The sequence below is a fragment of the Miscanthus floridulus genome, chromosome 10 (genome assembly GCF_019320115.1).
Source record: "Miscanthus floridulus cultivar M001 chromosome 10, ASM1932011v1, whole genome shotgun sequence".
Lineage (NCBI taxonomy): Eukaryota > Viridiplantae > Streptophyta > Magnoliopsida > Poales > Poaceae > Miscanthus > Miscanthus floridulus.
The window spans coordinates 108,174,053-108,186,029 of NC_089589.1; the positions used below are offsets into that span (position 1 = coordinate 108,174,053).

Consider the following 11,977-nt stretch of genomic DNA (forward strand, 5'->3'; position numbering starts at 1 on the left):
CCTGGCTGCCTCACATGGTCTTTTCATTCATCAGATGGATGTTAAGACAGCCTTCCTAAATGGAGAGCTTGAGGAAGAGATCTACATGGATCAGCCTAATGGGTTTATTGCAAATGGTCAAGAGGGTAAAGTTTGTAAGTTATTGAAGTCCCTGTACGGCCTAAAGCAAGCCCCCAAGCAGTGGCATGAGAAGTTTGATAAAACTTTAACATCAGCCGGCTTTGTTGTGAATGAAGCTGATAAATGTGTATATTATCGGTTTGGTGGTGGTGATGGTGTGATACTATGCCTATATGTGGATGATATATTAATATTTAGCAACAATCTAAATGTGATTAAAGAAGTAAAAGATTTTTTGTCGAGTAACTTTGAGATGAAAGACTTGGGAGAGGCTGATGTTATTCTCAACATTAAGCTTTCAAGGGAGGAAGGAAATGGTGGGGTAACCCTAATGCAGTCTCACTATGTGGAAAAGGTCTTGAACCGATTTGGGTACAGTGAGTGTACGCCTGCTCCTACTCCGTACGATCCAAGTGTTCATTTGAGGAAGAATCACAGAATTGCAAGAGACCAATTGAGATATTCACAGATAATTGGTTCTCTTATGTACCTAGCTAGCGCAACCAGGCCTGATATCTCATTCGCTGTAAGCAAACTGAGCCGGTTTGTGTCAAATCCAGGAGATACTCACTGGAATGCTCTTGAGAGAGTGCTGCGCTATTTGAAAGGGACAATGAGTTACAGCATTCACTTTTCCAGGTATCCGAGGGTACTAGAGGGTTATTGTGATGCTAATTGGATTTCTGATGCGGATCAGCTGTATGCCACGAGTGCATACGTGTTTCTACTTGGAGGTGGTGCTGTTTCTTGGAAGTCTTGCAAGCAGACTATCTTAACGAAGTCTACAATGGAAGCAGAACTGACCGCATTGGATACCGCTAGTGCTGAGGCAGAGTGGCTCCGTGATCTCCTGATGGATTTGCCGATTGTTGAGAAACCAATCCCGGCAATTTCCATGAACTGTGATAATCAAACTGTGATCACTAAGGTAAACAGTTCTAAGGATAACATGAAGTCCACAAAGCATGTGAAGAGACGTTTGAAGACTGTCAGAAAACTGAGAAACTCCGGAGTAATTGCATTGGACTATGTCCATACATCAAATAATCTGGCAGATCAATTCACTAAGGGTCTATCACGCAATGTGATAGAAGGTGCGTCGAGGGAACTGGGTTTGAGACCCACATAGAGCCATCAACAGTGGTAACCTATCCTATGTGATCGGAGATCCCGTGAATTAGGATGGCGAAACAAGCTGTTGATTGACTGAGGGAGAGACCCCTTAGATTATAGCTCAGTTCGTTGGAGATGCACCGTCTCTCCAATACTGTTAGGCAGGATGATTAAGTTCTTAATGTGATCCGAGCGGCTTGGTATAGCGGGATGTTGTCCTACAGAACATCCTATAAGGAACACACCTATATGAGCTCGATTGCTAGTCACAATCTATGAGATGTGGGTAATCTCTAGATGCTCATGAAAAGGCCTCGAAGTGTGACTTATATGCTTCAAAACAGAGGGAAGGCACTTGGCAGTCTAGTATCAGTTAAGAGGCTATGTGAAACTCATCTCGCACAAAACTGTCAATTCAAGGTTCTGTCCATTGTTCAGTTGTGGATGAGTGTAGCTAGCTTTCTAGATGGATGTTCAACTTAACAGTCTCCATCGAAACACTGGTATATAAAAGGAATGTGGTTCTGAGAACTTCAAACTGCGTACCCTAGAGTTTGGTGGGGATTGTTAGATATTATGGGCTTGGCCCATTTATTTAATATCTCTATTAAACTCTATGGTCCGTACATGTACATTAATGGTTTTTATACCATATGGGAATTTAATCGAGAGGCGACTCTACTTAAATACTTGATCATTGATCGATCTATTTGAGAAGTAAAAGTGAATCACCTGGATGCCACACGCGCGCGCGCGCCGCCGCCGCCCGGCCCGGCCCGAGCCCGTGCCCGTGCGCGTGGGCGTGGGCGTGGCGTGGCGAGGCGAGGCGAGGCAGGCGGGCGGCGGCGAGCGAGCGGACGGGCGGGCGAGGCCTTTATTTTTGAAACTCCGTTTCCTGTGACGAATTGATTGGAGGAGTTTCTGTTAACTCCCGTGACTTCTGGCTCTCCGTCTCCGTCTCTCCCACCGCAGAAGGGAGGTGTGACCCCTCGGTGCCGTCGGCTTCTCGTCTTCTGGCCTCTGCCTATAAAACAAATCCTCCCCTCTCGGTTAAGCTCTCTTGGCGAAGTACACCACTTTCCAGCAGCGCAAGTTCTTCCCGTTCCACCTCCGGCGAGCACCAGAGATGGAAGAGTAGGCCTCCGGAACGCGTCTCCGTCGTGGGCTTCATCTGCTCGGGTGAAGACGGGCGATTACGTTTTTGGGGAGTGTTAGTGGTGGCACGACTACTCGCTGGTGAACCAGTAGCGGTGCCTCTTCACGGCGTCCTTGTCTGCACTGCATCGAGCGGGACGACTACAACAATAAAGCACCACCATGGCCTTTCCTGGTGCGAGCGGCTCCGCCGCAGGGTATAATCTTCTTCACCCTCTTCTAAGTTTCATTATCAATATCATGATGTTCCTAGGCAATACTGCTTTCATATTCAACATGCTCTATTTGGTTGATTTGGATGATTATGCTAGTACTGTTTTTCTGGTTCCTTTTAATCTTGTGATCATCATGATCTTGATATTTGAGAACACATCTTTTATATTTATGATCATGTCTGTGATGCTTCAGCTGTGTAAAACAATGTTTCACATATGTTTTGGCTCTATAATTTGTATTATCATCATGTTAACATTTGTCATGAATTGTTTCTGTCTGTTTATTCATGACTTCACTCTCATTTTTATTGCGTCATTTTTATGGATTAAAATAAATATGAAAATGTCTTATTCTTCAACACCTACTACATATGGCAGGGTGTAGCCGGGTATGAAAGCTTCATGAATGAAACAAATAAGCTTCCCAAGTGTAAGAGCATCAGGATATTCTTAAGATGCAATAGTACAAAGAAGATTTCAGTACTATTGCTGGGTTCTAAGAACCCACTATGGGTAATTTATAAGATCTTTGCCTTTACATGAATCATCATAATGTTGGTTGTTATATATTTTTATTGATTATTGTGACCTTGGACTTGTTATTATTTGATAATTAGGAGTCTCCTAATATATTTTTTTCTTGAGGTGGGTCTGAGTCTCTGGAAATGTTTATTCAATATGCTCAAATTGTTGATATGCTATATAAACCATTGGACAAAATTGAAGATTTGTGCGTTAGCTTGTGAATCTTTGTTTTTTGGTTGCTCGTTTGAATTCATGTTACTATGTTAGCTTGATCTCTAGCTGTAATGGAAGAGGGACTGCATAGGTAGCATAATTGGCAGGTGTGGTCCTTGTCACTCGGTAGTGCTGCATGCAATGTGCTTGCTTAGATATCTATGACTTAGAGCTAGCTAAACCTCTCATCAACAAACGAAAATATAGTTGTTTTACGAATATAATTAATAATCTCCACTAGCGCAATAACACTGCATTTTTTTAGTTTCCAGTGGCATTCTTGCTCACCATCTTGCCCTTGTCGCTTGGAAGAGAATCACAAGATTGATGGAATTGCTCTCAGTTCACTTGAAGAGGTAGAAATCAGAGATTTTAGAGATTCTCTTGAAAACATGGAACTTGTGGAGTTTCTATCCTGCAATGCAGCAATCTTGAAAAGGTTGGTCATCAATTACACGATATTATCTGCTCCTCCGCTGACCAAGGAAGTATGTGAGAAGGTCCGTGGCATATGTCATGCAAATGTTGAAGTCAAATTCAATGTGTTTCGTCGTGGGAGGCTAGTACCCTTTGACTGAATTGCGGTAAATGTAATGTTGTGGTTTTTCCTAGGCTTTTGCACAATATGTGCAGGATTGTTTCAGGACATTTTCAGGATTCATCCTTTCAAATTCGACCTGATCCATTAGCATTACCCCAAACAGTGGACGTGCTTTTTAGACTTTGATCTTTTTTTGTTTAACTAGTGGACGTGTGCTTGTGCAACGCATATGTATTTATAATTTATGGTTGTGATATATAGGAAAAAAAACTTTTGACATCGTAGGCTGTATCACAATATTTAGAACCTGAGTTTGCATAACAGTTGTGATGGGAAATTAAGCATGGTTACATAGCGCAAATCTATACCCAAAGTTTTTGCAGAGTTGACATTGCAACAACTTATTTACATGAAAAGAAAATTTGTAGCTTTTTAAGAGAAACTGTTCCTTGACCACTGTGGGAAATCTTCCTTTTCAGAGGCTCTATAAAACCTTGGGAGTTGATGTTACTTCTAGAGAAATGGCTATGTGCACAAATATTTTTCAGGTTACATCGAGACATTGTGAGTTATGGACTTAAGAAAGTGTTTTAGTTGTTGATGGGTTGTTCACTGCTGTGTTGGTATGTTTTATTTTAAACTAAAAAAATAGGTAAAAATCAATTAGGATTCAGAATATTGATTAACCCTTTTATTGCCTGATTTGTCGTGTTATTATAGCGCTAAAGACATTGTAAAGCCCCTATCACTAAGTGCCGCTATACGCACACAAATATATATATGCACACACAAGCAGAGGCTAGCAGGGGCCGTGCCCCTCCAAGCACTGTAGATTTAGTTAATACCTATATAAATATTTAAATTTATAGCACAAAAAATATCAATTTTCATCCATTTTTATTATAAAAATTATGATTTTGATTACAAGTAGTGTAAATTTTTTTAAAAATTGTTGAAACATATAATTATATATATTTTATCACATTTATCACACTAAAAAATACGATCATATTTGTGTGGCCCCCCTTAATCAAAATCGTTGGTTTCGCCTCTGCACACAATGTTGTGTTTCCAGAAGAAAATGGAAAATAATTAGGAAACGACTAATCCAGTGAGACTGACCTGTGTGTCGGTTGGGTACAAGGGAATACAATGATGTATATTATATTGTTATTTTCATCCAACCATCCTCTATATATCTTGATTCTTGCCCTGAAGTCACAGGAATTTACAGGAGATTTTACGAGAATACAATTCTTGATACTCGTTAAAGAAGGAATGAATGTCAAAGTTGTCTTCCAAACTAAATTACATGTAATTTTCACCAATTTGATTGATCAAATTACACCAGGTTAGTAGCTCCTCAGTTCTTAATAGGTTAGTGTAATAGTGTGCAAATACCCGGTCACCTGTATGGACAAATCAAACCGATACATATTCCTCAAGAAAAGCTGTGAAAAAGTTCCTCAAGAAGAATCATTTTCGAATAGCAAGCAGGCTTTTCTTTTCACCATAACGTGTTATTCATGCTGATTTCAAGAGTTGAGAATCTAAATGTCCAGAATAATTTTGTATGTCAAAAGGAACATAAACATCCAGTTAGAATTTTGAATGCGAAACGATCAAGTGAAACAAGAAAAGTTCAATGTAATCTTGCGTATTGTCCTTTTGGTTATCCACAGTTCATTTTTTTTAGGAAATTCTCCAGAGTTCATATGAAATAAAGAAAACAAGAATTAAAAAAAGCCCAAAATAGCCTGTAACCGAAGCCCCCACCACACGGCCACACCCTAACCCCCAGATCGATTTCCTCTAAAAAAAAAAGAGAGAAATCCCAGATCGATTCGTCCGCCGCCGCTTATGGGTGACGATGACCACCGCCGCCGCTACCCCAGCGAGGACCGCATCAGTGGCCTCCCAGACGAGGTGCTGCAGGACATCCTCGTCCGCCTAGGCTCCGCCCGCGCCGCGGCGCGCACCAGCGTGCTCTCCCGCCGCTGGCGCCACGTCTGGGCCGACGTACCCGAGTTCATCCTCGATGGTGGCCCCGACGCGCCGCCGCCGTCGTCGCCGGCCTCGTTCCTCAGCATCATCGACGCCGCCCTCGACGCCCACGCCGCGTCAACCGTCCAGCGCCTCCTCATCGCCGTCAGTGACGCTTACGCTGACGCCATCACAAACGGACGCGCCGCGTCGTGGCTGCGTTTCGCGGCGAAGCGCGTTGCGGGCACGCTCTCCCTCCTCGTCCCTCGGGGTCTGGGGTGGCCATCGTCTCTGCTCCCCGTCGAGCTTCCCGTGTGCGGCCGGGCGAAGAGGATCACGCTCCAGCTCCGAGACGCATGGCGTCTCCAGACCCCGCCGGACGGCGTGTTCACGGCGCTCACCGCTCTGACGATACTCTTCGGCCGCATGGAAGGCAGAGAGCTCACAGCCCTCGTGTCCACGCAGTGCCCGTGCCTGAGGGACCTCAAGCTATCCCTCTCGTTGGTCCATGTCTCCCATGTCTCCGTTCACTCTGACACGCTGCGCTCGCTGCAGTTGTGCATCTCGAATTCATCGCAGGTAGAGGTGATCGCCCAAAGACTAGAGAAACTGTGTGTATATGACACCTTCATGGGTCGCATCTCGGCCCCCCAAGCTTTCAGAGTTGTTTTGGACAGGCGGTAATGCCAATGTTAGCCACCAGTTTGACGTTGTCAGCCGCCGTCTTCGTCTTCTAGAAATTGTGGGTCTAAGATCTATTACGAAGTCCATGCTGCAGCAATTTGATGAAGTTGAGGAGCTGAAACTGTTTATGTCCATTCCAAAGGTATATATGTTGATATGGAAAGAATCTCTTTAGAAGGAATTGAGTTCTAACACTTTGTCTCTACTCATGACAGGGAACAGATGGGGTACCAAAGCTTCTTGAATCAAATAAACAAGCTGCCTGTGTGTAAGATCTTGAACGTATCGTTGTCAGATTTCAATCACCATGGCTTGGCACCAACCTTGTTGCATCTCTTGAAGATTTGCAACAGTACAACAAAAGAGGTTTACATTCAACTGATCCCTCATGACTACCAGCAGGTGGTAATTTCTATGGTATTTTAGCCTTTATAAGAATCTTCTTCATTTAAGTCGTGAATGGTTTGATTTTTTACTTATAGCATGTTTGAGAATGGAATTCTTTTTCCGAAAATATTGAATTAGTTAAAACCTAGAGCACAAGGCCATTGAGAAGACTAGTACGTGCTCTAGCTAGTCCACATCATCGGCGGCTCGTTTGGTTATAACCTCGACCTATCTAAAAGATGGTCATGGCATATTGGTCTATATGCATCATTTAGGGCCAAATGAACACCGCATGTTTAGTTAAAATAATGGAAGGGGCTTACAGTGCTTTTGTCTATGCATTCTCTGGTCTTCAGTCCACTAATATGAATAGTAATACCGTTTCATTTTTTTTCCAGCAGTATTCTTGCCCGTCATATTGCCCTTGTCGCTTGCCAGAGAGTCAGAGGGTTGATGTCATCACTCTTAGTTCACTTGAAGAGGTCACAATCTGCTCCCATTCAAAGTCTTATGAAGAATTGGAATTTGTGCAACAGCTATCCAAATGCAATGCCACAAGCCTAAAAAAGTTGGTCACTGTCCGTGATAATGTCCATGATAATGAGAGATTCCGTGTTCATGTGGAAAGCAATGAGGTAACGGAGAAGATCCGCAGCTTGTATCCACCAAATGTTAAAGTGGAATTCTATGTTATTCGACATGGTAGGTGGGTGCCTTTGGATTGAAGGCCTGTGAAAAACTAATGCAATAGTCTTTATTATTTACTGGTTTCTGTACTCGTGTGCCTATTTTGTGTAAGATTGTTTTAAAGGGTTATCAAAATACAGTTTAAATTTACCATACGATCTTTCTCCACCTAAGAACATCTCCAATAATTTAGTAAATCTACTCCAAAGACCGTTTCTGTTTTGTAGAGAAAGAAACAAACATACTCCAACGGCTCTTTATCTTAACGGGACAGCTAGCGCCCGGACGTCCGGCCAAGCAGCGTCCGGACGTAGCTCCCAGCCATCTGATTTCACCCATCCGATCCCATCCGTCGTTCCCTATCCCCGGTCCAAACATTTGGAACATTCACTTGCAAAAACACTTGAAATATTTGGAACATATACACTTGTGTATAACCAATGCAACATATGCAACATCCAGATCTGCTTTTACGACATCCAGATAAAACATTTGCAACATATATCTAAAATACTTGGAACATACACTTCCAACATGTGCTTTCAACGCAAATATCTACTTACTGTTTGAACAAATGGAGGCTCGTCGATGCGGAGTGGCACGCCGCTCCTGTGGAGAAGGCGGCTGGCGCGGTGTTGAACGCCATGACAGGCGGATGGCCCGGTGGAGAGGAAGGATGGCGAGAGGCGGCGCTGGAGCGTGGTGGAGAGGGAGGACTGCGGCTGGTCAGATGCGGTGTGGTTGTGCTAGAGCACACTGCGGCGGTGCGGTGAATGGAGTGGAATGGCGGTCCGGAGAATGGAGACGATGGGCACACGAGCAAATATGGTTGGGGGCGAGTGGATGAGCGAATACGCGAGTGGAAAGTGTTGGGCTGTTGGGATGGTGTCGTGGCCCACCAATGGGTGCCGCCGATTGAGAATGGACTCGTCGTTGGTGAGCATGCAGTTGTCATACGCTTCCGGCCCAAATGACCGAATTTCAGTGAAATTCACCCATTTCAGTGAGGTCCGAAACAAGAAGGCAAGTTTTGCTACACGACATTGGTCGTTCATTGAATCGGTTGCTGGACACAGTATTATTTTTCTTTGCTCTAGGTACATTGAGTGGTGTCCTACAAAGAAATTAGTGTCCCACGGCCAAGAAAATATATTCGGCGTGGCTAGCACCCGGACATCCGAGAGCTAGCCCCCGTACGGACAATAGCGCTCGCCCCGCCTGCAATGCCCATCCCACCTGACACGCATGCAACTGCTGCACTGGCCTGCACATCCACCCCCACATGTCACATGCAACTGCTTCGCCTGCACACCCGTCCCTGCAGGTGCGCCTATGCATGTAGTTGTGCACCTCATGCATGCTAATGCCCGCCTCGTGCCTACTGATGCGCATGCAGGTGGGGACTACCCACCGCCGCTTCGCTTGCCACACATGTGGGGACCACTGTGCCCGCGGGCATCGCCCTTGCATGCGCCCGCTTCCTGCGACTGTTAATGTTGCAACATAAAGCATTTCTGCAACATACGTTTAAAATAGGTGAAACATTTGCAACATACACTTGCAATATATGTGCATAGCAACTCCATTGTATACAACATCCAGATAAAACACTTGCAACATATGTCTGAAACAGATGAAATATTTTGAATAGACGCTTGCAACATATGTATATAGCCACTGAAACATTTATAATATGCAAATAAAACACTTGCAACATACATCTAAAATAGATGAAACATTTAAAACATACACTTGCAACATACATATATAGCTATGGCAAAATATGCAATATCCATATGAAACACATTTTTTTGACTGAATCCAGATGAAACACATACAACACCCGGATGAAACATATGCAACATCCAGATAAAACACATGACACATACATCTAAACGCATAAAATATACGGAGCTGGTGCCATAGAGTATGTAGGCCCAGCGCTTCTCTCTCTCTCTCTCTCCCGGTCCTGCTCTCTGGTCACAGCGCATGGAAGGCCCCCACGCGCCGCATGCACCCCACACCTAGTGAGGCCGCATGAGCTACCATGCGCTGCCCCGCGCCGACGCTGAACGAGTGGCTGCACGAGCTCCCATGCGCTGCCCCGCCGCATGCACCCCACGTCGAACTAGTGGCCGCACATGGTCCCATGCGCTGCCCCGCAGAAAGGATCGGTGCAGGCCCCGCTTGATTGCAACTACGCGCCTCGATTCTTTTTTTCTTGGTCGTCACACGCGTGCCGGGGTTGGTCCGTCCGGATGGACCGACACCCTCAACCAAGCATCACCGAAATATATTTCAATGTCCCACGACCAATTTCAAATAAGTGGAGTGTCCCACAGCGAAATTTTCCAAACAATATTATACCGGTCAAAAATTTCGATTAAATTTGAATTTTTAGTCAATTCTAGAGTTGAAACAAGTGTGTCGGTTTGATAAAAGGGAATATAATGAAGCATATTGTTTTCTTTTTCCTCCAGCCATCTTGCTTCTTCCCCAAAAGTCTCAGGAATTTACTAGAGATTTTACAAGAATACAATTCTTGATACTCGTTAAAGAAGGAATGTCAAAGTTGTGTTTCAAATAATTCATATATAATTTTCACCAATTTGATTGGTCAAATTAAAGTATTCACCTACTTAAAGCTGTGAAAAATTTCCTCGAGAATCATTTTCGAGTAGCAAGGCTTTTCACCATGTATAACGTGTTATTCATGATGAATTCAAGAGTTGGGAATCTAAATGTCCAGAATAATTTTGAATGTCAAAAGGAACATAAATATCCAGATAGAATTTTGAATGCCAAATGATCGAGTGCAACCAGAAAAGTTCGTTACAACCTTGCGAAGAAAAGTTCGTTACAACCTTTGCGTCTTCTCCTTTTGCTTCAGTCAGGGCTGCCTCTGTTGAACGAAAAATCCAGACTCCAAAAAAGAAAGCCCAAAATAGGCTCCAACCGAAGCCCACGGGCCACAGACCACACGCAGTGACGCAGCAAATGGATGCCTCGCCCTGTAGCCCACTTCGCTGCGGAGCACGTAGCGGGCGAGCTCTATCTCTCTGTGCCTCATTGACTCGGGGAGGATGAGGCAGTGCTCGAGCTTCCCGCGTGTGAACGAGCAAAACGAATCAAGCTCTCTCCTGCACATGCCTGTTCGCGGCGCAGACGTCCCTGAAGATATGCCATGTCTGCATGGATGGCAGCGACCTCACGGCCCTTGTGTGCACGAAGTGCCCGTGCTTGAGGGACCTCGATCTTTTCTTGCAGCTGATTGTCCACTCAGACGTCTCCGTGCACTCCAACTCGTTGCACACATTGGTGCTCTGCGTATTTAACACAAGGCGGCTAAGGGTCGTGGCCCCAAGACCCGGAAGAGCTCACGGTATATAATCAGCCAACGGAGGCTCATGTCTCTGCCCCGAAGCTTGTCAAGGTAGCTTGGCATGCTGCCTATGATGACCCCGTCACTACTACAAAAAGCATTTTTAGGGGCGGCTGGTAACCCTTTGTAGGGGCGGTTTGGCCAACCGCCCCTACCGAACCGTCTCTACAAATCATGCATTTGTAGGGGCGGTTCCCAGGCCGCCCCTACAAATCGATTTATAAGGGCGGTTGGTGATTGAGCCGCCCCTACAAATCAATTTGTAGGGGCGGCTGGTATTACGAACCGCCCCTACAAATCTATTTGTAGGGGCGGCTCAAGAACCAACCGCCCCTACAAATCTATTTGTAGGGGCGGCTGTAGTGCCAGCCGCCTCTATAATACCTGTTTGTAGGGGCGGTTCAATCTAGAACCGCCCCTACAGTACATTTTCCCGCCAAAAAAAATTCAAATTTACAATTCAAATTCGACCAGAACTGTTTGTTTCTGCGTATTCCATCCAGCATCCGCGTTGCCGAACGGCCCGCGACCAACGTTCCAAACCGCGTTCGCGTTGCCGAACGCCACGCGACCAACGTTCCGAACGCGACTATATAAAGTACAATTACAAGTCCAATTCGTAATGATATATATATACAATCCATCATTAAATATACAAATTTCATACACATTGTTATCAACGTCCTAGAGCTAGCCTTTCAGTCTCACGAAGGTGTTGGTACTGAGGATTTGTACCTAAGTCAGACTCTCGATCATGGTAGGCGCCTCTGACGTGTACAATCTGGTCCAATATGAAGTTGCAAAGGTCGCCGACGAGCTCTAAGAGTTGGTCATCCTTGTATGGGTCTCTTTTCATTTCTTTCTCTTCTCTCCACTACAAGAAAACAAGTTTCAGTTTAGTATTTCATACCATTTATGAAGTTTTTATACTACGGGTGAAGAGGTTCAAACTTACCCTTAAGGGGTGTCTCC

The 11,977-nt window shown here is 44.7% G+C and overlaps 1 protein-coding gene and 1 pseudogene across 1 annotated transcript; both read left to right on the forward strand.

Annotated features, from left to right (window-relative positions):
* The window catches only part of LOC136489240 (putative FBD-associated F-box protein At5g50270), a 32,410-nt pseudogene extending 28,388 nt beyond the window's left edge, over window positions 1–4,022 (forward strand).
* A 1,714-nt stretch (window positions 4,023–5,736) lies between these two features.
* On the forward strand, window positions 5,737–6,686 carry LOC136485278 (putative FBD-associated F-box protein At5g50270). Its single transcript, XM_066482192.1, has one exon. It carries the CDS (start codon window positions 5,743–5,745, stop codon window positions 6,547–6,549), a length of 807 nt encoding a protein of 268 aa, XP_066338289.1. The 5' UTR covers window positions 5,737–5,742; the 3' UTR covers window positions 6,550–6,686.
* Window positions 6,687–11,977: the final 5,291 nt, after the last annotated feature.